Source organism: Chinchilla lanigera, unplaced genomic scaffold (genome assembly GCF_000276665.1).
Source record: "Chinchilla lanigera isolate Chin_1 unplaced genomic scaffold, ChiLan1.0 scaffold00018, whole genome shotgun sequence".
Classification (NCBI taxonomy): Eukaryota; Metazoa; Chordata; class Mammalia; order Rodentia; family Chinchillidae; genus Chinchilla; species Chinchilla lanigera.
The window spans coordinates 27,335,816-27,363,268 of record NW_004955419.1 but is presented as its reverse complement, the minus strand read 5'-3'; the positions used below and the strand labels follow the sequence as shown (position 1 = coordinate 27,363,268).

The window sequence follows — 27,453 nt, the reverse complement described above, 5'->3', positions numbered from 1 at the left end:
ACAGCTCATGTGAAAATACTGATTTCTGAGCCCTTAGTATATATTTGATACTGTATTTTATTGACATCTTATTTCCCTGCTAAGTACATGTGGCACAATATAAGCACTGTTATGGTTGTGTCTAGATGTCCCCCGCAAGGTCTCATGAACTTTTAGAGGGCACTTTTTTGGAGGTAGCTGAATCTAGAGTTTGTGATTGATTCACAGTTTAATGCTGGGATTAAGAGTGGGTGGCTGCTGATCAGTCCACTGATTGGATTGGCACTGCGCTAATAGCAGCAATCTGGACAAAATAATTGATGTTAAAATTAATTTTTTTGTAGAGTGGTATTGGTATTTTCATTGTAGTTCACATAGGAATTTATTTATTTTTGTTATTTTTTACACTATACACCAAAAACCAATTGATGCTGAAAAAAAAGTTAGACCTCTCCCCTCAAATAAAAGACCTAGTCAAAAAATGGGCAAATGAAATGAATAGACACTTCACAGAAGAAATGCAAACAGCCAGGAAATAAATTAATAAATGCACAACATCACTGGCCATTAGAGAAATACAAATTAACGTAACACTGAGATTCCATCTTATTCCGGAAAGAATGGCTATCATCAAGAAATCAAAGGCTGGGCATGGTGACACACATGCCTGTAATCACAGCACTGGGGAGGCTGAGGCAGAAGGATCTTTGCGAGTTTGAGGCCAGCCTGGGCTACAAAGTGAGCTCAAGGCCAGCCCAAACTGCATAGTAAGACCCTGTCTCAAAAAGACAAAAGAAAAAAAAAAAAATGAAGTAATAACAGGTGCCTGTGAGGCTGTGGGGAAAAAGGAAACCTTTTATATTATTAATGAGAAGGTAAACTAGTACAACCCCTATGGAAATCAGTATAGAGATTCCTCAAAAAACTAAAACCAGGAATCCCATTTGACTCACTTATTCCCCTTCTAGGTATCTTCCCTAAGGAATTAAAGACACATCACAGTGCTACATGTAGACCCATGTTTATAGCAGCACAATTTGTAATAGTACAATTCAAATCTTGGAAACAGCCTGTAAGTTTCATCCTGAACAGATGAATGGATAAAGAAAGTATGGTACTTACACACAATGGAGTACCACTCTGCCATAAAGAAGGATAAATTTGACTCACTTGTGCCCATAACGCACCTTGAGACCATAATGTTAAGTGAAATAAGTCAGACATGCAAGCTTAACTATCACACGGTTTCTTGTATATGAGAAACCCAAAGTACAAATAAATTAAAGAGCAAAATAAAAACTAGATTAATAGGAAACAGGGAGATAGATCTCCTGCCACAAGGAAGAGGACCAAGAGATGGAGGGAGCAGGTAGGGAAGAGAGAGCAAGGGGATGAAAAAAGGAAGTAAGATGTGTTATGTACATGTACCAGCTCCCCACAATGAATGCAATCATTATGTACTATAAACATGCACTAATAGAAATAAAAAAGTAGATTAGATTTTACCTCCATCAAAACTGTATTTTTTTTTTTTTTTTTTTTTTATCAAAAATGTATTTTAAAACAACTATAGAAGCTGGGTGTGGAGGAGCATGCCTATAATCTCAATATTTGGGAGGCTGAGGCAGAAGGATGACAAATTCAGGGCTAGTTGGAGCTACACAAGACCCTGTCTCAAAAACAAAAACAAAACAACCCCCACCCCCCGTAACGATACACTACAGATTTTCTGAAAAAATGTATCCTTGAAGACTTCTCACACACCAGGGGTAATGAACACACAGCGGAGTCCTCTTGCCTTGTACCTGTGGCAGGCATCACTAATGGATCACAGCACCCTTGTGCTAGGGGAAGACTAGGCTGGAAGAAGCACTTGTCACTGGGACTGTGAAGGGCAGAGCCCAGCTTGAGCTCCCCCCTCCCCTGAGCCTGTGGGGTACCTAACTGCTCTGGGGAATGTCTCTGAGTCAGCGTCCTGGCCTCCTTCCTGCACACAGCCTTCCCTTCTCCCTGGATCATTTCCTGGATCATGAGGTATATATTGGACCTTTCACTGTGGGTCAGATTGCTCTCAGGGCCTTTATCTCTATTCTCTGGCCCTGGGCCATGCCCTAATTTCTGCCCTGCAGGTTTCTCAGGAAGTGCTAATTGGCAGGCTGGCCTTGGGCTGAGAGGAAGCACACTTCCGCCTCCTACTCACTGGAGCCACAGACTCAGGGAAGGTGTGCAGGGCTGCGGGCCCAGAGAGGCAGTTCCTCAGAAAGCTGAGCTCCTCCCAGGCCTCCAGGACAGAAGACCTGCCCCAGACAGCTCCTCCTCCCCCTGCTTAGCAGGACAAAGGATGGCTGGGCCTCACCAGAGAACTCCCTTCAGCACCAGCAGACATTAGCTGTTAGAAGACTGAGCTGCTTAAAAGCACGTCAGCGTGGGTATATATATATATATATATATATATATATATATATATATATATATATATAATTTTTTTTTTACATTTATAATCAGGAGGCCGTTTCTACCTTTCTGCCCATTAGGTCAGCACTCAGCCTGGGGCAGGCCTGATTCATGGGAACGCAATCTCTACATCAGGGAAGATACCCCTCCCCCTTGGCAGACTCCAGGGTCTGCTCTGGGACAGACGGAGTGGACTGAAAGGCAAGCCTCCAAAGGGCAGAGACACAAGCGGGGCACAGACCTCCGCTGGAGAGTGGGACAGGCTGAGAGACCACTGGCATGACCCTCAGCACCCATAGGGATGTGCTGTTCCTATCACTGTGTCCCGGTCACAGTCTCAAAGGAGCTTCCCATGGGCCGCAGTGGTGACGGGAGGCTGGGTGGGAGGGGCAGGGCATCACCCAGGGTAGACAGCGAAGGCAGGCAGGCTGACTCACCGGGCTTCCTGCAGCTGAGTCCCCGCTACATCGTTTTCTACTCCGCAACCTCTGGCAAGAGACCCAAGCTTACCATACTTTTAAGATTGTACTTATTTTTTTTTTTTTGGTTTTTCTCCGGTACCGGGAACCGAACTCATGACCTTGCGCTTGCCAGGCAGGCGCTTTGCCGCTGAGCTAAATCCCCAGCCCCTTAAGATTGTACTTATGATAAAAACTGCAGATTCAGAACACAGACCCAGTCCCCCAAAACACTCCCTAAGGTCCTTAAAGACACAATAAGCCTGGGCCTTTCCCTTTATGCTTCCGTTTCCTCCTCCACAAAACAGGCCTCACGCATAGCATGGTGTGAGGACTAACGGAGGAAAAGCACTGAGACCGCAGCAGGGCACAGTGAGCACCCGGCGTGAGGTCATCAGAGCTGATCACAATCACCCGGCCTTCAATGCTGCTTGGTGTGTTCCGGGGGCCAGGGCACAGGCTAAACTGTTCTGCGGAGGGACCCCCACCTCTCCCTACAGAGCAGATGGGCAGCTGCTCTGAGGTGTCGATAGGAAGAAAATGTCACTCCTGACCATATTTCAACTACTGATGAACCCAGGAGTTCGATCAGCCACATTCCCACTCTGTAAGGAAAAGGTTTTTCAATGGTTTTCTTTAGGACCTATAATTTAAGGAGTCGTGTACGTGCCAGGTCTGGCACCATGTACTCTGCCTGTATTATCTATCTCCAAGCACTCCTAGGAAGTAGTATAAGAAGCCCCACTGACAAGCACAGGCAGAAGCCAGGGTCAGCGAGCTTGACCATCGTGCCAGGGGCGACAGAGCCAGCCCGTGACCCAGCTAGGAGAACCAAGGATGTTTCTGCTCACTGGCCAGGCTGCGTCTCGCTGTCCTCATGGCCTACTGTGTGCCAGGCCTCATACCGAGTGCAGGCGGTGGCAGAGATGGGTACTCGTGAAGGAGAAAAGACGTAATATACTCGGGGCTTGGAAAGAGGGGCAAAGGGCCTGTGGAATAAATCAGAGAAGGCTTTGTGGAGGCCTTGAACTGAGGCTTAAAGAAAGGAGACCCAGCTGGGTGTGGTGGCACATGCCTGTAATCCCAGCAGTTGGAAGGCTGAGGCAGGAGGATCGTTGCAAGTTCGAGACCAGTCTGGGCTACAAAGTGAGCTCAAGGCCAGCCTGAAGTGCATAGTGAGACCCTGTCTCAAAAAAAAAAAAAAAAAAAAAAAAAAAATTGGAGACCTAGACCAGGCCTCGGGGAGTGGAGGCACTTTAAGTCAGCAAGGGGAAACAGGTAGGTTCCAAGTGGCGGGGTGCTGGAGCAGCTGGGGGTCAGAGGAAAGGCAAACTGGAAGATGGGGTGGGAGAGGAGGCCAGGCAAGAGGGCTGAGACTGGGGCTTGGAGTCTACTCCCCTTGCCCAGGGCTCAGGGTGGACCTACAGAGAGGCTCAGAGGAGCCAGGTGCTCCCGAGATGAGGTGGGATAAGAGAGAAGATAGGTTAAAAGGAGACAAGGAAAATTACACTTTTAAAATTGAGCTTATAATAAAAACTGCAGGGCCAGGGATTTAGCTCAGTGGCACAAGCGCCTGCCTGGCAAGTGCAAGGTCCTGAGTTCCATTCTTGGTACCAAAAAACCCAAAAAAACTGCAGATTCAGAACACAAACCCAGTCCCCAAAAACCTCCTTAGGGCCCTTAAAGACACAGTAAGCTGGGCCTTTCCCTTTTCCCTGAAATGGACTTTGGTCGTTCCTTTCTCCTTACAAATGGGCCTTAGCTCAGCGATGCTATCGCCTGCCAATGGCCCGTCACCCGCTGCTCTGCAGAGGAGCCCTGCAGCTTTCATCTCCTCTTCCCGCGGGCTCGCAGGCCCACAGATTTCTGCCCTAAATCCCCATAAACATGTCCAGCCCCGGACTATGATGTGCTTCCTCTTGAGGGCCCACACTATTTCTTTGAGTGTGTACTTTTAAATTTCTGCCTAATTCATCCCTTAATGCCTCTTACTGATGCATCTGGAAAATTCTTTGCCTACAACAGGAGTCAATGAACCTACAACTTCCTCTGCAGATAGGGTGGGTTTAGATTCATATTGCTACTTTGGGGACCTCCTCGGACCCTGTCTGGAGAGAGAAGGGGTCAGATGCAGGGCAGGTGCCACCTCAGGGGCCGGGCCTGGGCAAAGGTGAGGAGGGGGTGCTCCCTGATTCTGGCGCACACAACACACTGCCCTGAGGACGTGGGGCACAGTGTCACTCATCCCCCTTCCATTCAGCAGCACACAGAGGAACATACAGAGGGCCGACTGCAGAATCTGACACACAGGGCCGGACGCAAGAACCACAAAGGCTACCCGGGTCACCCTGGGGATGAGGAGCTGACTGCCTCCCGAGGTGGTTTATTCCACGTCTAGACCTCATTCTGAAAGAGCACTTCTTATGTCCAGCTGTGTGGCCTTCTACTCCTCCCTTTCCCTGCTTCTGATCCTAGGTCTGTCCTTCAGGCCCCCTAGAGATAGACGCCTCTTTGTCCTGAACCAGCTCCTTGAAGACAGAGGGAGTCATTCCTGGGGTGTGTTCTCTTCCACGCTGAATAGACGGCCCTGGAGAGACTTCCCCAAACCAGACAAGCTCCTGCTCCACATTTCTAGACAGGGAGCTTGGATGGGGAGAACAGCTTTGTGCTTTGGAAGGCTTTGGTCTCAGAATGTGCAGACTGGAAGCGGGGGCAGTGCACACGCCTGTAATCCCAGCACTGTGGGAGGGTGAGGCAGGAGGATCGGAACTTTGAGTTTAGCCTATGCAATTTAGTGACTTGGTGAAACCCTGTCTCAAAATAAAAAATAAAAACAGAGCTGGGAATATAGCTTAGTGTGAAGGCCCTGTGTTTAATCACCAGTACTACCAACTACCAACAATAAAGGACAGGCTGGGACAAGCTTTGGAGGGCTCTGACGAGAAGGCAGGCAATGGGGAGCCCTGGGAGGGGTTTGAGCACCGGAATGATGTGGTCAGACAGGCTTGAGAAGGGTCAGTCTGGCCTCTGTGAGCACAGCAGGAAGTGCCCCTCCCTGGCCTCCTAGCCATGGTGTCCAGCCGGCCTCTCCCTGCGGCACAGGGCCCCCTGGGCTTGGCCCACACCCAACAACGTTCCAGAGCCCGCTCCCAGGGGCTCTGGCTGCCTCACCTTCCCTCCTCCCCACCCTCCACACCTCACAGCAAAGTCCACGCTCCTCAGCCCTGCTGGGCGGCTCTGTCCAGGGCTGGGCTCCGGGGCCAGGAGTAGCATAGACCTTGGTTCCCAAGGCTCCAGGTCATCCAGGTTGCGAAACTCACCCTCCAGCCTTCTCTTCAAGGGCTCACCCTGGTCCCGGTGGAAGAGGGGCAGGGGCACTGACGGTGGAGCCAGCCCTTCTAGGGCATGAGACACTGCCTGGGCCAGCCACGCCTCTCTGATAATAATTTCTGGGATTCTGTGGCATAGCCAGACACCTTCTACTGCAGTGCTCCTTTACCCACTGTGTTTAATGATGTACCAGCCTGTACCAGCCCGCTTTCTTTGGCACACCTGCTGACTGGCACTTCTTGGGCCTGCCAAGCTACGCATCCCTGGTGACGAAGGAGGGGCTGGAGCCAATCACTACACCATGCCTCAGGAGCAGAAGGTGGGCTCACTGTGAGTGAGGCTCCTGGCCACATCCAGAACTAAGTGACCATCTGGGTCAGGCCTCGGTGCTCAAGATGCTGGGGAAGTCAGGACACTGCCTTGGCACCCTTCTCTGGAAATAGGGTGACACTCCTGCGAGGCGGGCAGGTGTTGGTAAGGCACCAGCATGCACCCCCAGCCTGCACGAGTATGCGCTATGACGGGACAGGCTAGTGTGTGTTTCCTCTCTCAGCCTTGTAAACCTGCTCAGAAATACTGGATGTAGTTACTTAAGAAACGCGTCAATCAAACCCAAGGCCTCGTCCAGCCCTCTGGTCAAACAAACCACACTTAAGAGACAACCAGGGACATTTCCACACCCACTGGGAATCAGATGGCGCAGGGAGTTGTTACTAATGTTGTGATCCTACTGTGATGATGTTAGAAAACGTTCCTGGTTTTTAGAACTGCATACTGGAGTGTGTGGGGGCAGACGATGAAATATCCAGGATTTATTTTAAAATACTTTAGGTAAAAAAAAGGAGAAAAAGGGGGAATGCAGTGGCAGCACACACCTGTAATCCCACTGCTTTGGGAGGCTGTGGCAAAGACTACAAGCTTGAGACCAGCCTGGGCAATTTAACAACCACCTGCCTCAGAATAAAATATAAAAAAGGGCTGGAGATGTAGCTCAGTGCGAAGGCCCTGGGTTTAATCCCCAGCACTGCAGAAACAAAACAAAAACCAAAGAAACAGGTAGATAAAGCAAGAAGATAATTCTGCAATCTGGATATAGAAGAGCCATGCATATATATATATATGTATATGTGAATATATGTAAATATATGAAATATATATTTACATAAACATGTAAATATATGAAATTATATTTTTTTTTTCTTTTTTTTTTTTGAGACAAGGTCTCACTATGCAGTTCAGCCTGGCCTTGAACTCACTATGCCACCCAGGCTGGCCTAACTTGAAGTGATCTTCCTGCCTCAGCCTCCCAAGTGCTGGGATTATAGGTGTGTGCCACCATGCCCATCTCATGATATTGTTTTGTGTTTGAGACTTTTCTTCACAATTATAAAAGTAAACTAGACTAGAACCTTCTACTGAAAATGGAGTTTGCACACCAGCCACTTCAGCAGCACAGGAAAGCAGTCCAGCCAGAATTAGCAAATAAAAACACAGAGGGCTCCAATAAAGTCTAATTTCAGGTACACAACCAAGAGAATTTTTAATCCTACTTTTACTAGCACTAAAAAATTATTTGTAAAAAGTTTATAACATCTTAGAAAATTAAACATGCAACTATTATCCAGCAACCGTCCTCCCAGGCACTTCTCCTAGAGAAATGAAGACAGCCTGATTTTCTCACAAAAACCTGCACACAAATGTTTATAGCAACTTATATTACAACAGTCCCAAACTGGAAACAACCACTTGGCTTTTCATGGGTGAGTGGTTAAATAAACTGAACTTCACCCATTGTGTGGAATGCTACTTAGCAATAAAAATGGACGCACAACTTACACAAGCACCAACCTGGATGAATCCCCAGAGAATTTTGCTGTGTGAAAAAAGCCCATCCGAAAAGGTTACCACTGCATGGTTCCCTTTATGCAACTTTATGTATGCATGTATTTATTTGTTTGTTTCAGACAGGGTCTCAGTACCTAGGCCAGGTTGGCCTGGAATTTATGACTCTCCTGCCTTAGCCTTCCAAGTAACCTGGGACTACAGGTCAGGATTATAGGCGTATGTAACCATGCCCAGATACATAGCATTCTTAAAATGTCAAAAATATAAAAATGAAGGTCAGATTAGCGGTTGTCAGGGGTTAAGGAGGGCGCGGCTGTGGCCGTCAAGGGACAATGGAGGGGTCTCCGATGGAAATGCTCGGTATCCTAACTGCATGCTGTCAATATCATGGTTGAGAGCCTGTACTGCAGTCTATGAGATGTTACTTCTGGGGACAGGAGCTTGCTGTATTATTTCTTACAACTGCATTTTGAATCTACAGTTATCAAAATACAAAGTTTAATTGTTAAAAAAAAAAATTGAAAAAACTACTCGTTCATCCGCAGTGGAATTTAGCCGGCCCTCCTGTAATAAGTAGAGCCAGGGACGCTGGGGGCCTGTTGCAAACACCGGCTCTCCGGCTGCACTCCAGACCCACAGAGTAAGAACCCGCACGTTGACACTGTCCTGTGAGAAGCCTGGATGGCGGCCCCAGCTCTTGTGGTGGCCAGATTCTTAGGAGCCTGGGATAGCAGCCTATGTCCCTGAGCTATCTACGAAATTTCACAAAGCCCAAAGGAGATCTGGCATCTGGCCTAGGATCAGGTTGTGTAGGACAGCTGAATTCCAACCCTCCAGTGGTTTCCTGCCTGACTCAGAGGAGCCCAAACTCGCTTTGGTCTAAATACCTTCCCGGTCTAGGCTCGGCTCCTCATCTGACCTCTTCTGTCACCACTCTTACCCAAGTGATGTGTCACAAACATACCAAACCCATTCCTAGAGAAGGGCCTTTGCACATGCTATTCATTCTGCTGAAACACTCTCCATCTAGTGCTCCAGGTGGCTCTCTGCTCAAAGGCTGAGCCCTGAGAAAGGCCTCCCCAGCTCATACTACCTAAGCCAGATCCCCTCCCAAACCCTGTCATATTCTATCACATCAAACCAATTTATTTTCTTGACATCAGTAGTTAGTACTTATTGATGCTGAGTAGTTTGTGTGAGCTAGGAACTGAGAGAGTTGGAGTAATAAAAGTCAGCAAAGTCAACCAATTAATCTTTAATTAAGAATGTGTGGTGGCACAAGCCTGTAGTCCCAGCCCTTGGGAGGCTGAGGCAGAAGGATCTCGAATTGCGAATTCAAGACCAGCCTGGGCTACAAAGTGAGCTCAGGGCCAGCCTGAACTGCATAGTGAGACTCTGTTTCAAAAAGACAGAAAAAAAAAAGGATGCAGTTTGTATGGTGGACAGAACCTTTTCTAAGCATCTAGATCTTGGAATAAAGAAGTGGCTGCCCAAAACATCTCTAAGGGTCCCTCCAGCTCTGACCCTCAAGGTTTTCTCTGGATCTCATTTTGTACTTGTTCCTCCTCAGTTTGAAAAATGTCATCTCTTCCGATGAGCTCGCTTGCCTCAGCCTAGCACTCCAGGCTCTCTCATCTGGCCCCAGTTCACTTCTGTAGGGTATTTCCCTCCCTGCCCTTCTCAGATTGATTATTTGTTTTGCCAGAATGCTGTCTGCATTGTTCCTTGAACATCCCAGGTGTAATCCCCCTCCAAGCTTTTGCTACTGTCAGTCCCTTTGTCACTTATGCCACCCTGTATATGTGAGTGAAGAATCATTATGTAATTTGTTCAGTCACTGAAAATTCATGAGCACCAATTATGCACCATAAAGGCAAAGTGATTCCTCCCCCAACTCTCCTACATTAGGAGGTACTACATAGCAGAACACTGATTAAGTTAAAGTAGTCAGGTGTGGTGTTCTAAGCAAAGAATAGGCTGTGGAATGTGTCTTAAGAAAGGATAAAGCTAAACTGGGCACACAGGTGTGCACCTGCAACCCCAGCACTCTGGGAAGGTGAGGTAGAAGAGTTGAAAGTTCAAACCCATCCTGGGCAACTTAGCAAGATCTTGTCTCAAAACACCCCCAAAATATTAAATTAAAAATTTAAAAGGGGGTAGGGATATAGCTCTGTGTAAAGGCTCTGGTTTCAATCCCTGGTAGGGAGAGGGTGCTGTACAAATCTGAAATTTGGGAAAGAAGCAAAGTGTCTGTCCATGGTGAATATAGTACATACTTCCATTTACTTCGGCCGTCTTTAGTACTAGTCTTTTAATAATGCTCTACAATTTTCTCCAAGTCCTTTTTTTTTTTGTCTTTTTGAAACAGGGTCTCCCTATATAGTTCAGGCTGGCCTTGAGCTCACTTTGTAGCCCAGGCTGGTCTTGAATGCACAATGATCCTCCTGCCTCAGCCTCCTGAGTGCTGGGATTACGGGTGTGTGCCACCATGGCAGGCTTTTTCTATTTTTTTTTTTAAGTCCTTAATGTTTATTCACAGGTATCTGGTTTTCTATTACCTTGCTGGAAATATTTACATGTTTCTAAATGTCTGTGGTATGTACAAAGGCAATTCCTCTTTGTATTCTGAGTTTTGTACTCAGATGCCTTACAAACACTCTTATTTTTCTGTTTTTATGTTCCTTTGGAGAATCAGATATGTAAATAAGGGCAATTTCATTTCTTCCTTTTCCACCTTACATCTTCAACTTATTTTTCTACTCTTACTGCGCAGGTCATAACCTTTTAACCTTATTCCTGATTTCAAAAGGGTGCTTCTAACATTCTTCCTTTATAAGTGATGTTTGTATTGTTGACTATTTATCAAAGAGACCAAAGTCAACAGCACCAATTATGGGACAAATGACATCATATGTCCCATGAAGTAATGAACTGAGAAGGATATATAATAGTTTTGCCAAAAATACATAAATGGGTCTAATGAAGAGATATATCCAAATTTAGAAACATTCTGCAAAGCCACTGGCATTTACTGTTTAAAACTGTTAATATGATGAAATAAAGAAGGCTAAGAGATATGACAACTAAAACATAGTATGTGGTTGTGAATTGGATTCTAGATCAAGAAAACAAAATTCACTATAAGGAACATTACTGAGATAATATGCATAATCTGAAGGTGGATTGTATAACTAGCATTCTATTGTGTTAAATTTCCAAATGTGGTTATACTGTGTCAATACAAGAAAATGTTCCTGTTCTTAGTACATACATAGACTCATCCAGGGGTGAAGGGTTGTATCTATAACTTCTCTACATTTCCAAACACACATATAGTGCAAATACGGCAAAATGTTAATAACTAGTTAACCAGGTAAAGGATAACCAGGAGTTCCTTCAATTATATTTGAAAATTTCCTATAGGGTTGAAATTATTTCAAAATAAAAAGTTCATAAAATACTGTTTGCAATAGGTTATAAAATTTCCCTTTTATCCCTGGTATTACAGTTTTGACCTTGACTGTCCCCAGCAAGGGGATGCTGGCAGATGGTAGAGGTTTTAAGGAGTGTGGCCTAATGGGAGGTCTTTAGGTTATTGGGTACAAGCCCCCTACAGGTTGTTGTTGGATCCAGGTCCCTTCCTTTCTTTCTCTTTTGCTTCCTGGTGATGCCACAGGCCCCAAAGCCACAGGGCCAATCAATCATGGATTGAAGCCTCCAAAACTGTGAGCCAAAATACATCTTTCCTCTTTAAAGTTAATTACCTCAGGTATTTGTCGTGGTGATAGAGAGCTAACACACCTAGTTAGTCTCCTGTGATTTTTCTCATGCATGGTTGCTGTGCTTTATCAAATGCCTTTTCTGCATTTATGAGGATGACTGCATGATTTTTCTCCTGTCATTTGTTAATAAGATGGCTTACCGTTGTTGACTAATATTAAGCCACCTTAGTTTCTGGAATAAATCTAACTTGATCTCAAAGTACCTTTTCTTATTCATGGCTAGATTTTATTTGCTAGTAATTCTGCATTTTCATGAGTGCAGTCTATCTGCATTTTTTGTGTGTGTGTTCTGTCTTTGTCTGGTTTTGGTATCAAGGTTGCACAGGTGTCAGAGAATGAGGAAGGGAGTCCTTCTTTTCTTATTTTTGGAAGAGTGTGTGAAAGATTAGATAATCCCTTCCTTGAAAGTTTTGTAGGGGGCCGGGGATTTAGCTTAGCTGCACAGCACCTGCCTGGCGAGTGCAAGGTCGTGAGTTCAATTCCCGGTACAAAAAAAAAAAAGGAAGTTTTGTAGGACTTGCCTATAAGTTCATTTAGGCCTGGAGTCTTGCTTATGTGTATGTGTATCTGTATGTAAAATACAACAAACATGAAAAAAACCACACAGAATGGAAATGTTCCACCTAATGAGTTGCTGGAAAATAAATTACCAACAGATCACTTAAAAACACATGGTTTTCCCAGTTTTGCTATAATATGAGCTACTATGTGCCTTCCCATCTTTCTGTCCTAGTGCACCTGAGCACATATTCAGCTTGGTATATGCTTAGGAGTGGAATTTCTGGGTCATAGGCATATGTATTTTCTTTTTTTCCCCCCAAAAAATAGGCATTCTAGCTTCCACTCCCAACCAGAAGTGCCTGGTATGTACTTTACACTGTTCCCTATCTTTGCTATTGCTTGCTATTATCAGACATTTATATTTTTGACAATACAGTGTGTAGTGCAATTTTTATTGCTCAGTTTAAAAAAGTTATAGGACTGTTCCTTTCTCCTCTGCTTCCTGGTGATAAGGTATGAGTTTCTACTTGAATCCATATTAACAAATTACATATTTTTAGCAATTTTCTCACATTGTCAATGTTTTCAAATATATTGGCATAAAACTGCTCATTAAAATGTCTCATTAATTTTTTTCTTGTGGTGCTGGGGATTGAACCCAGTGCCTATGTACATGCTGGGAAAGTCCTCTACCACTGAGCTATATTCCCAGATCTTATTAGATTTTAAGGCTCTGTGGTTACATTGCTTTTTCTGTTCCTGATGGTATTTGTACCTTCTTTCCTTTATTATTTAATCAGTCTCTATCAGTTTTTTTTTTTTTTTTGAGACAGAATGTAGTCTAGATCTTGAACTTGCTATGTAGCCCAGGCAGGCCTCTGACTGTCACCTTCCTGCCTCAGCTCCCAGAGTGCTGGGATTGCAGATATGAGCCACTTAGCCTGGACATTTCTGCTTTTTATTATCTCCTTCCTCAAACTTTCTTTGGGTTTAGTCTTTTTTTTTTTTAACTTCTTAGACTGAATGCTCATTCTTTAATTTTCAGTCTTTTTCCTTTTGTATGTTTTCCCTTTTTCCTTTGTATTAGTGCTATACTTTTTCCTTGATACAGCACATTCCTTGCATCCCCTAAATTTTATGAAGTAATCCAAAGTACTTTTAAATTTCCATTTGATTGCTTCTTTGGTCTACACTATTTGAGAAATGTATTTTAAAATTTCTAAGTGAGCATTAATTTAACATTTATATTGTATTATTGAGTTCTAACACAATTGCATTGCAATCTGAAAGCCTGGTCTATGCATAAGCTAGGCATGCTAGCACACGCCTGTAATCTTAGCACTTTGGGAAGCTGAGGCAGAAGGGCCTCAAATTCAAGCCCAACCTGGGCAATTCAGTGAGATCTCATCCCAAATTTTTTAAAAAAGGCTGGGGAGACAACTCAGTACAAAGTCTCTGGGTTTAATACCCAGCACTGAAAAAAAAGCCAGCCAGCCAGGCAGTCTGTTTTATCCAACTCTGACCGGTATTTTATGATTGGAACTGCTGTGGTCCTTGGGGGTCCAGGTCAGGCACCTGCCATTGCAGCTGACTCTCACGGTGGTAGTCATGCAGTGGTGGTCTCTATGCATCCCTAGTGCCCTGATCTTCATCCTTGAGCAGCTTTTCTCTGGAGAGGTTTCACAGTTCTTCTGCTAGGAGCCAGGGGCTCTATCAACTGAGGACCCCCGAGTCTCTTTAGAGCTGGTGTCCTGCTGCGAGGATGATCCATGTGCAACTGTCCTTCTGAGGGGTCAGAAAGTGACTCTTAGCAATACATGGCCTGTTTGCCCAGGACGTGTCTGCTCTCCCTTTCTTTGACTGCTCACCTTTCTAGGCCTAGTGCTTATTTCCCTTTTCTTTGGTAGGGATAGGTGGCTTTGGAGATTTTCCCAATTCCATGAGTCCAGGAAGACATTAAAAACTATACTTTACTCAGGAGTGAATTAGTTTGCAGTGAATCAATGTGTTTTATAGAGAGGAGCAGAGGCTCTAGGAGAGCCAGCCCAGCTGTTGGAAGCTGAAACCTCAGACAGGTATACTTTCCTAAGGAGGAAACCAAGGCTCAGAGAGGGGACATGACTTACTCAAGGTCACACAACTAGCACTAGACAGGGCGAGGACTGGAATCACACCTGAGCCTAGGAACCCAGGTTCTGTCTACTTTCCCCCTGTCCTGAGGGCCTGTCGGGACAGGTCGGGGCCTGAAGGTGACAAGATGACCTTACCTGGTGCAGGGGGATGACGAGGAAGGCCCCCCCACCCGCACACTCAGTGACGACTGCGATGAAGTGGGGGTTCACCGCACAGAAGTGATTGTCATGAACGCTGCGGGTGATGGGCACAGAGTCGTAGCAGTTCTCCTTGCTGGCCGGTTTGCCAAAAACGTGGCGGAACTTGGAGCTCCGGTACTGGGGGCGCCATGACATCTGTTGGAAACAAACAGGACAAACGGCTTGAGATTCGCTGCTCTGACTGTGGGACACACGGAGGTCTCCCCTTAAGAATCTGTAAGTGGACACAACCGGGGCAGTGCTCAGCTGTGTGTGGACAGTGAGATGTTGTGAAGGGCAACCAAGTGCATGGGTTACAGTCACGGTTCTCTCTGGATCCAGTGAGGTAAGGGGGACAGTGCATAATTACCTCCAACTTGTGTGCAGATGTACTAGGGCTTCTCATCTCTTCAAGGGTAAACACAAAAAGGCAGAGAAACTATAGAGAACTCGCCATTAATCCTGTCCCAAACCCCCACCCAACTAAGTGGGTAGCAGTTCTCTGGAGCTGGAGGCTCTGAGCAAGATGGGAAGAATAACCTAAGCAGTGGGGAAGGCCTGGGACTGGAAATACAAGACAAGTAGCAAGGAAATTAGACAGTACTGTTTAGGGAGTAAGCAAGAAAAATTAAAACCTAAAATATTTAGTTAGACCCGAAAGCCTTGAATGCCAGGCTCAGGATTTGACCTGACCCTGTAGGGTGACATGAATGGGAGCATCAAAGGGTGATGTGAGGTGGGGGCAGGAGTGATGAGGATCCATCAGCCAAGGCCTGGTGTCCGAAAGTGTACCCTGGCAGTGCCGAGGTCCAGTTTCAGATTTCAGAGCATTTTTCTTTTTTTTCTTTTTTTTTGCTTTTTTGAGACAGGGTCTCACTAAGCAGTTCAGCCTGGCCTTGAACTCACTTTGTAGCCCAGGTGGGCCTTGAACTCACAGCGATCCTCCTGCCTCAGCCTCCTGAGTACTGGGATTACAGGCATGCATGACCATGCCTGGCCTTCAAAGCATTTTAGAGTTTGCGTTTTTTTTGGGTTAGGGATGCTCAATCTGTGTTATCATCCAGGAATCTTGAGCTTCCTCTGTTCCTCATCCAGCTGGTATTTGTTGACTATTTACTGAGCACGACGGTGTCCAGACCCTGTTTCCGGGACAGGAGGCTTGGTGAGCAGGAGTCTGAGCCCCACCCTTAGTAACACTGGGGACTTGTATATGCCAGCAGGGGGGACTGCTACCAGAAGTGATGGTGAGCTTGACATGAAGGATAAGCAGGCCACATAGGGAGGGCCAGGAAGAGCTGGGAGAGATACCCTAGGCAGACAGAAGTATCTGAGTGCAGGCCCTGAGATTGCAGCAGACAGAGAATGTTAGGTGAATCACTTGTGGTTTATTACTTTTGGCAGGGAAGTTTATTTTATTTCACTGGTCTTCTTGAGACAGGGTCTCACTACACAATTCAGGCTGGCCTTGAGCTCACTTTGTAGCCCAGGCTGGTCTCGAACCCACAGTGATCCTTCTGCCTCAGCCTCCCAAGTGCTAGGATTATAGGCATGCGCCACCACGCCCGGCTTACATCTCCATTTTTGTTTGTTTGTTTTTTTTTGTTTTAAAACATGGTCTCACTATGCAGTTCAGGCTGGCCTTGAGCTCACTTTGTAGCCCAGGCTGGTCTCGAACACCCAATGATCCTGCTACCTCAGCCTCCTGAGTGCTGGGATTACAGGTGTGCTCCACCACGCCTGTCTAGCAGGGAAGTTTTAAAAAGAAGAAAACATACACTGAGTTCCGCTCTGGAGAGTTTGTAAATTGGGTTTGTTCATAAGTCTGACAAAGTGAGTCTTAGATACCCTTGACACAAATGTACACTGTAAAGCATAAAAAAACCCCAAATGCAAGGTGTGTTCATATCTGTGAAAGTTCACAGCTTGAACGTTCATGAACTGAGGACTTCCTGTGTATTAGACACACAGACAGCCTGTCCACCAGATGAGAGGAGGAGGATGGCAGGGCAGCCGGAGCGGTGAGCAGGGCCACACTGTGCCTGGCTTGAGCGAAGTTCCGGTCTTAGCGATGATCAAACAGGATCTGGGGCCTCGGCACTGCCAGGGTACACTTTCGGACACCAGGCCTTGGCTGATGGATCCTCATCACTCCTGCCCCCACCTCACATCACCCTTTGATGCTCCCATTCATGTCACCCTACAGGGTCAGGTCAAATCCTGAGCCTGGCATTCAAGGCTTTCGGGTCGGGTCTAACTATATATTTCAGGTTTTAATTTTTCTTGCTTACTCCCTAAACAGTACTGTCTAATTTCCTTGCTACTTGCCTTGTATTTCCAGTCCCTGGCCTTCCCCACTGCTTGGGTTGTTCTTCCCATCTCACCCTGCTCCAATCTCCACATGCAAATCCACTTCTTCCCGTTCCCAAGCGACCTCCTCCAGAGAGTCTTCTTTGATCTCCAAGTTTCAGAGACCTTGCCCTCCGCCACCTCCCTCTTGCTGCCTCTCCCGCCCCACCTTAACCCCTGGCACTGTGCCCCCAGATCCACAGTTTGATATCCGGGCTCATCTTCTGCACAGGAAGTTTCCTTAGAGTCCTGGGGTTCTGCTGTGGAGTGCCCAGCGCAGCAGCTGCCCAGCCCCAGGGCACCAGGCAGGACAAAGGTCCCTGCCCTGCCCGGTGGCTGGCCCAGGAGGCTCTGCTCTGTGTTCAGTCCTAGGCACAGGGTTAGACTGTGTGACCTCAGGCAGGTCACAGTGATCATAGATATATTAGCTTTTCCATTGCTAGGATCAAATACCTGAGACCCACAACTTAAAGGAGGAAATGATTTATTCAGCTCATCATTTCAGAGGTTTCAGTTCCTGATCAGCTGGCTCCAAGACAGAAATATCATGGCAGAAGGGTGTGGTGGAGCAAAGCTGCCCTGTTCACAGTGGCTGCGAGGCAGAGCAGGGGAACAGTGCCAGAAAGGACAGAGGCCAAGGGCCAGATATAGTACCCAAGGTCATGCCTCCACGACCCACCCAGCCACACCACAAAGCACGCTTTACCAATCTGCTAGGTGGTTCTTAACCTAATCAAGTTGACATATCTGGATCAATGTCATATCTGGGGCCTGACCTCTAGGCTATGCCTTTTACAAAGCACCAGGAGGTCTGGTGGTCTTACAGGGGCCATTCTAGTATGCAAAGCTCAGAAATTTCAAGTTTTCTGCTGGGAGCTCTGCCCAAACCTTGGCTGCATTTTCCAGAGCTAAAGGAAGGAGCACAAAATGCAGTGATGGACTAATTAAAGTTCACTGATCCTCATTCATAGAGCTCAAGAGAACACAAAACAAAGAGAAATAGAAAAGCTATAGGGAAGGAAATAGAAACGGGGGGAAATACAGGCAAAACCAGTCACCTGGATTGTAGGGAAGCTTATGCTATTGAGTGCGTGCTGCCTGGTCCTCCATGAGAGAAAGTGTGGTAGACCTCAGATTTGGGTCTGAGCTTCCTAGGGGCCAATCTGACAAGGGCAACAATTAGAATCTGTCACTATTAGCTCAAAGCCACCACTTGCTAAGGAGCAGTGCAGCTTTTCTCTGTACTGGGTCATGAGAAAATGGCTCCTCTTGGAAAGGAATGGCAAGGATAATGACCTCCTTAGGCTTCCGGCAAATAGGTAGGAAGGAAGGAGCTGCCTTGAGCCTGAGCTGATGCAGGAAAGCAGGAAGCAAGTCAGAGGCTCTGCTCCAGCCCCCGCCCTGCTCTCCTTAAGCAGCTGCTGTGTGGGGAAGTGCACAGTTGTGGCAGCTGGCGATGCCCATTAGCCTTCCCTGTCCTCCGTCTAGACACACCTCCCTGGCAGGTTAGGTGGCCACAGCATTCACTCGGATCAGTGGATTACGGGAGGAAGTGATGTGGTCACTTGCAGACCGCAGCATGCATACAAGACCTGCTTGTGACCCTCGCTGAGGCGGGATCCTCTCAGCGGGAGGCTCCTGAGGACTGTGTGGAGCCCAGCAGCTCCCCAATGGACAGACAGCAGGACAGGGAAATCAACTTGCAGAGGGAAGCACTGGGGAGGGCTTATTTATCACAGAGCATAGCTTATCCATCCTGACTAATACATCGCCCCAGCAGGTCCAGCCCTGGGAGATGGCAAGCAGCTGCCTGCGCTTGGTGTGGCCAGATTCCCTCCGGGAGGTGGACTCAGGGCAACAAGATCAGACTTCACTTTTTGGTGGACTCTGATGGCTGAGCAGAGGAAAGGCTAGAATGGCAGTGAGGCCATGGTCACCTATGCTGCAATAAGGCACTGATGGGTACAGGGGTGGGTGGGACATGTTAGTGAAATATCGAGATGGATTAATTAGACTTGGCAGCTGAGGGCCCAGGGCAGGCTGTGGGGCCGGGGGCCCAGTCACTGCTGTTGAGGTCAATATGACCTTCCACCATGAACAGCTGTGACCCCTCTGCTCCACCCAGCACCCCCTTCACAGCCTGGGGGCTTGTGGGGCTTGCTCAACATCTGAGGGCAGCTGCTGGCCCAGGAGGAGTCAGGAAGCCACAAGAGGCCCAGGCAACAGCTCTCCTGGCGCTCAGCAGCTCCCTGGCAGTGAAACTCACAGGGTTTGAGCTTACTATGCGCCAGGTGCTTTCCACGTACAAACACAAGAGGTAGCAGGCATCTGGTTTCCGGGATGGTGCAGGAGGTGAGGCAAGCAACTAGGCCACAGCTGGGAAATGGCAGAGCTGTGGTTGAATCCAGCTGTATCCCTGCAGCCTCCAGCTCCGGGTTCCCACAGATAATGATCCTGATGACGATAGCATCTGCACACTTATTACACCCTTGGAGCTCATCTCAGCTCCTAAGGGGAAGTGGAAGTGCCATGTCATCCCTGCCCCCACTTTACAGAACAGGGAGATAGGTGCTGAAGCTCGGTGAGGCCCCTCTGGAAAGGATGAAGCCGGTGGTGGCTGGGCGGTCTGAACATCCATGCCTTCCAGTCCCGTCACAGCCCTTATCTCCACTGCCAAGGTTCTTCTAGATGTGCTGCCAGGGAAGGAAAATTACAGCAGTGGGGGTGGGGTGGTCGCTAGCAAGGCTGGCCTTGGCCTCTCCCTTGGTGCATGGTAGGGGAGTGTGCGGGCGCACATGCTGGCCGTGTGTGCAGGTGAGTGTGCACTGCCCTCAAGGCAGTGTTATGAGGGTGTGTGCGTGGGTGGATTTTGGTCTGTGCACATAACTTTAATGACTCAGCAATGCAGACACCAGAGTTTCACTTTCCCTACAGGCAGGCACTTGCTTGCCAGGAGGACTGGAGTGGGTAGGGCCCATCACAGCCCCAGCAGGCCTTCCTGGAGCCCGCTCAGGCCGGCCTCCTGGACACAGAGCAGCAGGTGGTACCCGCTTGCTGCCAGCACCGAGTGCATGCCTGGCAGGCCTGATGCCATGAGATCAGACTCCGAGGACTGGGCACTCCTTGCCTCAAAAGAATTTAATCATCTTTGGGTTTAACATCACATCGAGTTTATTTCTTAATGCCCAAGGGCCTGTCCCAACCCTTACAACTCTCCTGCAAGGTACCTGGGGATTATTCTCCCCACTTGGCAATTAGAAAACTGAGGAAGTAACTGAACCAAAATCATATTGGTACAAACAGTGGAGGTGGGAAGTGGAGGCTGAGTCCTTTGCCTGACGTATGCGTCCTCCTCTAATAGACATGGCGTGGGGTGGGGCGGTGGTGGGGGTGGGGTGTGTGTGTGAGAGAGGGAGAGACAGAGGGAGGGAGAGACAGAGGGAGGGAGAGACAGAGGGAGGGAGAGACAGAGATTGATTGCAGGACAAGGGTTAACTACAGGGTGGCTGAAACCAAACCCAAACTGGGTGTGACACACACCAGCGTAATGGATTATTCATTAGTCACATTGTTTATAGCCTCAAGGTAAGAATGAAGTTACCTGATTTGGTGTTTGAACACGTAGGATGGGTAGGCGTTTGGCACTACCAGCTATTATTGTCCTTCTGTGAGTTTGTGGTTCCACATCTAATGTTGGAAGCTTTTTCCTCTTAAAATCTGACTCTTGGGCACAGAGAGCTGCCCACTGCAGGTGCCTCCAGGGAGGGGTCTGGACCACCACACTTAGGTCTGAGCCATGGTTAATAGAGGGAGATTAGAACAAGTCACCCGGGTGTTTTAAAAATGAAAGGAGGTGCTGTTAGCAAGAGTAAAAAATGCTCTACTTGAAAGTGATCTGCAAAGATCAGAATTAATTGGTGAAAACCTAATTAGGGGAAGGTCCTCACCTTGACTCCAATCCCTGACCAACTATTCATTATCCATCATAGAGTTTAGCCTGATCTTGACGTTACCCTCACTGATGGGAAACGTCCTTTCCAACCCATCGGAATCCTTAACAGGGCTCCTGCTCCATCCGAGATGCACTGGAACAGCTGGCCCTGGGAGCCCAGCCCACCTGGAGTCAAGGCCACATGGGTGTCAGCCTAGGCCTCTGCCTCCCAGCCATTTCTCATGCAGCCTTTCTATTAACAGAAGGAAGGAACCACAGGCTTCGGCTCCTTCTCCCAGGAGAGGGTGGAGGTTTTATGTACAACTGGCCTCTGTCAATCTGAGGCCAGGCCATGGTTTAAATCACAACTTGTCAGCCAGATGTGGTGGTGTACACCTGAAATCCCAGCACTCAGGAGGCTGAGGCAGGAAGATTGTTGAAAGTTCAAGAGCAGCATGGGCTACAAAGTGAGCTCAAGTCCAGCCTGAACTGCACAGTGAAGCCCTGTCTCAAAAAAGACAAAAACAAAAGCAAAAAACCACAACTTCTTGCCTTACATGGACCAACAATGATCTAAAGTGACACACTGGGATCCAGGGAACTGCCCTGTATCTCATGGTCCTGCCCTACAGGTTTAGTTTTCTTTCCTCCTTCAAAGCAAAAGACCCCTGTAATCCCAGTTTCTTGGGAGGCTGAGGCAGAAGATCAAAAGTTTAAGGCCAACCCGGGCAATTCAGTGAGATCTTGTCTCAAAATAAAAAAATAAAAAAGGCTGAGGATGTAACTCACTAGCCCCTGAGTTTAATCCTCAGTACTGAAACAAGGATGGGGGTGGGGGTGAGGGTGGGGGCTGGCGGCTCCATAGAAGCAGGGTGACCAGCTGTTCTGGTCTGCCTGGGATTGTGGGAGGGCGCCCCAGACGTGGGACTTTCGGTGCTACAACTGGGAAAGTCCCAGGCAAACAAGTTGGTCGCTCTACCCCATGGAATTATTCTATTAAGTCCCTAGTAGCCTTCCCTTTGACAACTGGCCCATGAAAGAAAGCTCTGGTTTACTAATGTGCCCAGCATCTTCAATGAGGAACTTGAACATTTCAAAACACAGAAGTCCAAGAAGGTCTGTAAAAATGGGCGACTTCACCCAGTCACTGGTCTGGGGTCCAACGCTGGCTCGCTGCTAGTCCCTGCCAGGCCCTGTTGGGGGAGCAGTGCTGGGAGTGAGGGGTGGATAATTCTGTCTCTGCTCTCCACCATCTGCCCCTCAGGGGAATGGCCAAGTGAAGGAAGAGATGTGATGGTACGATCTTGAGGGGCTGCTGAGGCCTATAGCCATGGTTCGCAACTCTGTACACTAGGAGCATTTAAATCCTAGCGCTGGGTGCGGGGACTCAGGCTCTGACATCCTAGGGGAGTCTCACCTACAGGAGGTGAAAGGATAATAGAAACTCACAGTGGCTGTGATGTAGTGGTTCTCAGAGCGGAGTCTCCTAACACACACTGTCACCAGGGAAGTGGTTCAATTGCAAATTCCCAGGCCCTGCCATTTGGCCTGAATGTGACTCCTGGGCAGGGCCAAGCCAGGTCTTAACCAGCCTTCTGGTGGCAGGTGTAGAGTCAAGGATGGTGCAATGGATGGGTCCGGTTGGTACCACCAGAACTGACCAATCTTAGCATCACAGGAAATTGCCAGACATTGTGTATTACCAAATATGAAGCAATGGGAAAAAGACAGCACTGTTTATGCAGCATTCTTGCCAAAAAATTGACCAACACTTTGGATGCACACGGTCTGGAGAAACGTGTCCAAGAACCCCAAAGCTGTAGCTGACAAACTCTAGAATCAGGAACTCCTACATTCAGATTATCCGGCTTCCAGCGTTCACACAGAATGAAACCAAGAAGCTTGGTGTGGTGACTCCCGCCTAAAATCCCTGCTACACAGGAGGCTGACGCAGGAGGATCACAAGTTTGATGTCAGTCCAGATAATTTAGCAAGCTTCTATCTCAAAATAAAAAGGGCTGGAGGGTAGGGTGTAGTTTAGCATTATGTGAGTTTAAACACACGCACACACAGCACAGAAGCTGGGTGTGGTGGTGTACCCCTGGGGTCCCAGAGCTCTGGAAGGCTGGAGCAGAAGGATTGCAAATTTAAGCCCAGCCTGATCCATTTAGCAACTTAGTGAGACCCTGTTTCAAAATTTAAAAAATAAAAATAACAAAGGGCTGGGGATGTATCAGAAGGAAGTCCCTGGGTTCAATCCCCAGTATAGCACAAACAAACACCAAAGAGCTAAATATATTAGCTAAGCTATAAAACTCTTAGAAAAAAATTAGACAAAAACTGCATGACATTGGATTTGGCAATGATTTCTCAGATATGATACCAAAAGTACATGCAAAAAAATAGACAAATTAGACTTTATGAAAATTAAAAACTTTTGTCATCAAAGATACTATTAATAGAGTAAAAAGACAACATCTAGAAAGACAGAAAATATCGACCTGCAAGTCATACATCTGCTAAAGAATTGATACACAGGACTCCTAAAAACAACAAAAACATAATCTGATGAAGCAACTGGCAAAGGATTTGAAGAGATATTTCTCTAAAGATAATAATATCTAGTCAGGCACTATGCTGCATGCCTTTAATCTCAGCACTGTGGGAAGCTGAAGCAGGAGGATCACAAGTAAATACTAAGTTGGGCACTGTGGCACACACCTGTACTACCAGCACTCTGGGAGGCTGAGGCAGGAGAACTGCAACTTCAAGTCCAGCCTGGGCAACTTAGTGAGATCTAGTCTCAAAGAAAAAAAGGCTGAGGATGTAGCTCAGTGTGAAGGCCTTGTGTTGAAACCCTGAGTACTCCACAGACAGTCAAATAAGACACACATCCCTCCAAAAAAGGGAAGGAAATTCTGTAATATGCTAGAACATGGATGAAACTTGAGACCTTGAGGACATGACACTAAGTAAAATAAGCCAGTCACAAAATGACAGACACTATATATCGGACCCCACCTTCATGAGGTACTCAAAATCAGAGGCAGACAGTCGCAGAGAGGGTGGAGGTGAACGAGGAATTGCAGTTTAAAAGGTTTACAGTTTTAGTTTTACAAGACGAAAAGCATTCTGGAGACGGACGCTGGCACAGGAGCAGGAACGCACTCGACACTGAACGGTACGCTTCTACTGCCTAGGACGGGAAATGTGTTACCTGCATTTACCGCAGTAAAAACTGAACCATCTGATTTCTTTTTCTTTGACAGATAACAGGGAAAAGAATGGTTATAGATCATAAGAGACAAGAGGTAAGAGACCCAGCAGTGAGTACAGCACGTGGGCCTGTGAGGATCTCAGTTCAGACAAACCAGGCGCAGAAAGACAGGCGTGAAGTGTTTGGGGAAATCTGGACGGACACTGATAACGCTGAAGAATTGCTGGTGCTGGGTGTGGTGGCACACACCTGTGACCCCAGCAGTCTGGGAGGCTGGGGCAGGATTCCAAATTCAAATCCAGTCTTAAGTAATTTAGTGATGTAACAACACTGTCTCAAAATAAAAAATAAAAGGGGTTGGGAACCCAGGGCCTTTGCACTCAGCTATGTTCCCAACTCCTAACATTCACAGATGAAATGGTTTGATGATTGAGATTGCCTTTCGTTAGCTGGCGGGCTGTGGAGAGCAAGGAGGGACAGCAGAAACGACGCAGGCTGTGGCTATCTCCTGAGGGCGGGTGAGGACACCCGAGGATTCGTTAGAGTGTTCTCTTTAGTTAATTTGTGTGTGTTTTTAAGTTTCCATAGTAAAAAATCGAAGTAAGCATGGCACAGCAGCACCTGTGGTAGCACCAAGTTTCATTCTGGCCCACCTGCTCTGTGACTTTTTTGTGTGTGTCTTTTTGAGACAGGGTCTCGCTATGCAGTTCAGGCTGGCCTTGAGCTCACTTTGTAGCCCAGGGTGGCCTTGAACTCTCAACGATCCTCCTGCTCAGCCTCCCAGGTGCTGGGATTACAGGCGTGCACCACCACGCTTGGCTGCTCCATGACTTCTAAAGATGCCTCTAGGCCCAGCGACTTCTAAAGTTATAACAAATTAAAATTTAATGTGATGTAAAATTAAGTTCCTCAGTCTCACCCGCCACGTGTTCCAGAGCTCTGCAGCCATGTGGGGCTGGGGGTCCAGGGTCATTACAGGCAGGTCTGCCTTGCAGAGCGTTCTGCTGGATAGCACTGCTCTGCCATGAACGAGTCTATTTCCCCACCAGCGACATCAGCATGGTACAGACCCAAACAATAGCTACCACTTTATTGCTTCCAGCGTGTTGAGACTGTTCCCCAAATGAACTCAGCTCACAGCAGTCTCACAAGTACTATTATTGCCCTATTTCTACAGATGAGGAAACTGAGGCACAGAGGGGTTAAGTCACTTGCCCACGATCACACAGCAGGTTAGTGCAGGTTAGCGGCTGAGCTGGACGGTGAGGCCAAGCTGACTGGAGGCAGACCCACGCTCTAAGGGGTTACCCTGACAAATGGACACGGCATGGGAGTGATGCTTGGCGCATCTTTAGTACTCAACAAATGTTAGTGTGCAAGTCTGTTGCAGCCCAGCATTACAGGACGTTCAGGTTTGATTTAGTACACAACTGGTACGAGCTGAGGGCCCAATATTTTGGGGATCTGGGTGAAAAATTTCAAACTAAAAGTGAGGGTTCAGACTGCTAGCAGTGCTGACCTTGGGGATGGAGAAACAGACGCAGGTAGGTGAAAAGCTAACTGTCCTGCTGCTTAAGGAGGCAGCAGATTTGTGCATTTCTCAGAGGCACAGGAAGAGGATGCTCGGCTTATATACAGGAGACCAGGCGAAGGGTGGAGGTGAGCAAGCCTTTGGGGTAGAGGGGCAGCATAACCCAGGTCGGGAACAGGGGAGGGTGGCTGCTGGGGACCCTTTTGTCACCTCAAACCTCACAGCTCACACACACGGAGGAATCCTGTGACCAGCACATGACATCTTATCCCCAGGTCTCTCTGCCCAGGCTCCCCTCCTCCAGTCCTCCGTCCTTCTGGCCCAGCAGATGCCGCCCTGTGGGCCCACAGGAAATGCATATTGAGTCAGGCAGAGCCAAGAACAGGCCTCTTTCTTGCTGATGCAATTAGGCCTGAGAGGCATCACCTCCCACATCTGCCACTATCCAGAGCCATGTCCCTGGGCAGGAACCTCCTGGGATAGCCGGCTTCCAGCCAGCTCTGCCCTGCGGCTCCACTGTCCTACCCATCCCCCAAGCCCTGTGGGGTTGTTAGGTTTAGATCTAAATGTCCCCCTAAAGTCTCAGCATTCAGAGGTGGAGCTCTTGGACAGTGACTGGAACATGGGGGTTTTGTATTCATCACTTAATCTACTGATGAGTTCATAGCTAAATGTGCTGTTAGGGGTGTGGCCTGATTGGAGGGGGTGGGTCTCTGGGGGGTGACCTGAAAGAGTGTTTTTTGTTTGTTTGTTTTTTAATACGGGGAATTGAACTCTGGATCTTGCACTTCCCAGGCAGGTGCTTCTGCCACTGAACTGTATCCCCGGCCCAAGGGTGCATTTTTGTTCCCACTCCTCCTCCCCTTCTCTCTCTACTTCTTGACTATCATAACATGAGCAGCTATCCTTGACCATCTGCCATGCTGTCAGGCCCTTCTACCATGCTATTTCTGCCTTGGAGCAGGCTGATCATGGACTGAACCTGCTGAAACTGAGCTAAAATAAACTTCCCTTCTTTTATCAAGGCACAAACCTGGGTCCAGAAGACCCACCCTTTACTTTTCTACTGTAACATTACAGAAGCGGGCTGTGTATCTCAGTACCTTTCCCTGAGGGATACAGAAAGGAATTTATATGTTTACACACTTGGTATGACAAATGGCAAGGAGTGTGCATGTGTGTAAGAGTGTCAAAATGGGATTTGGATCCACTTTTATGCTCCATCTGACTAGTTTTGCATATGTTTACCCGAGCATCACAGAGGGTCCAACAGACCCAACCACTCTAGGATCTGTAAAAAAGAAAGTTAAAAAAATTTTTTTTTTTTCTGGTAGAAGTAGCCCAATTCAGTACAATGGCATATGAAAAATAAGACTTGCAAAGTTTTGGAGGAGGTCAAATGGATGATGATGACCCATTATGCTAAAATATATGCTTTCATAACAGAAGAGTGGTATATAGGTATAGGGTGATGATGATGATGATGGTGATGCTGCTGCTGCTGCTGCTGACCTTCACATTGGCAATGAGAGCCAAAGTTCCTGTGACAGTGGTATGGCTCAAGAATCCACTGATACAGACACAGGGAATGCAGACCTCCTTGATTCAGATGACAAAGAAAACAGCAGTGTGCGACATATTTGACTCATCAAAATGTTGCAAAATGGCCACACAACCAAATGGAATGATCCAATGGTAGAACTAGGTCTGAAAATATAGTGAAGGTTTTGGCAGGGGTGAAACAGTGAATGCCAGCACTGCCATTCT

At 47.4% G+C, this 27,453-nt stretch overlaps 1 protein-coding gene across 2 annotated transcripts in view; it reads right to left on the bottom strand.

Annotated features, from left to right (window-relative positions):
- The window catches only part of Coro2a (coronin, actin binding protein, 2A), a 63,325-nt gene that overhangs the window by 23,220 nt on the left and 12,652 nt on the right, over positions 1-27,453 (bottom strand). For both annotated transcript variants that reach the window (XM_005382831.1, XM_005382829.2), the window contains exon 2: positions 14,617-14,817. In XM_005382831.1, coding sequence (XP_005382888.1) covers positions 14,617-14,817 — 201 coding nt within the window. The remainder of the gene's footprint in view (positions 1-14,616; positions 14,818-27,453) is intronic.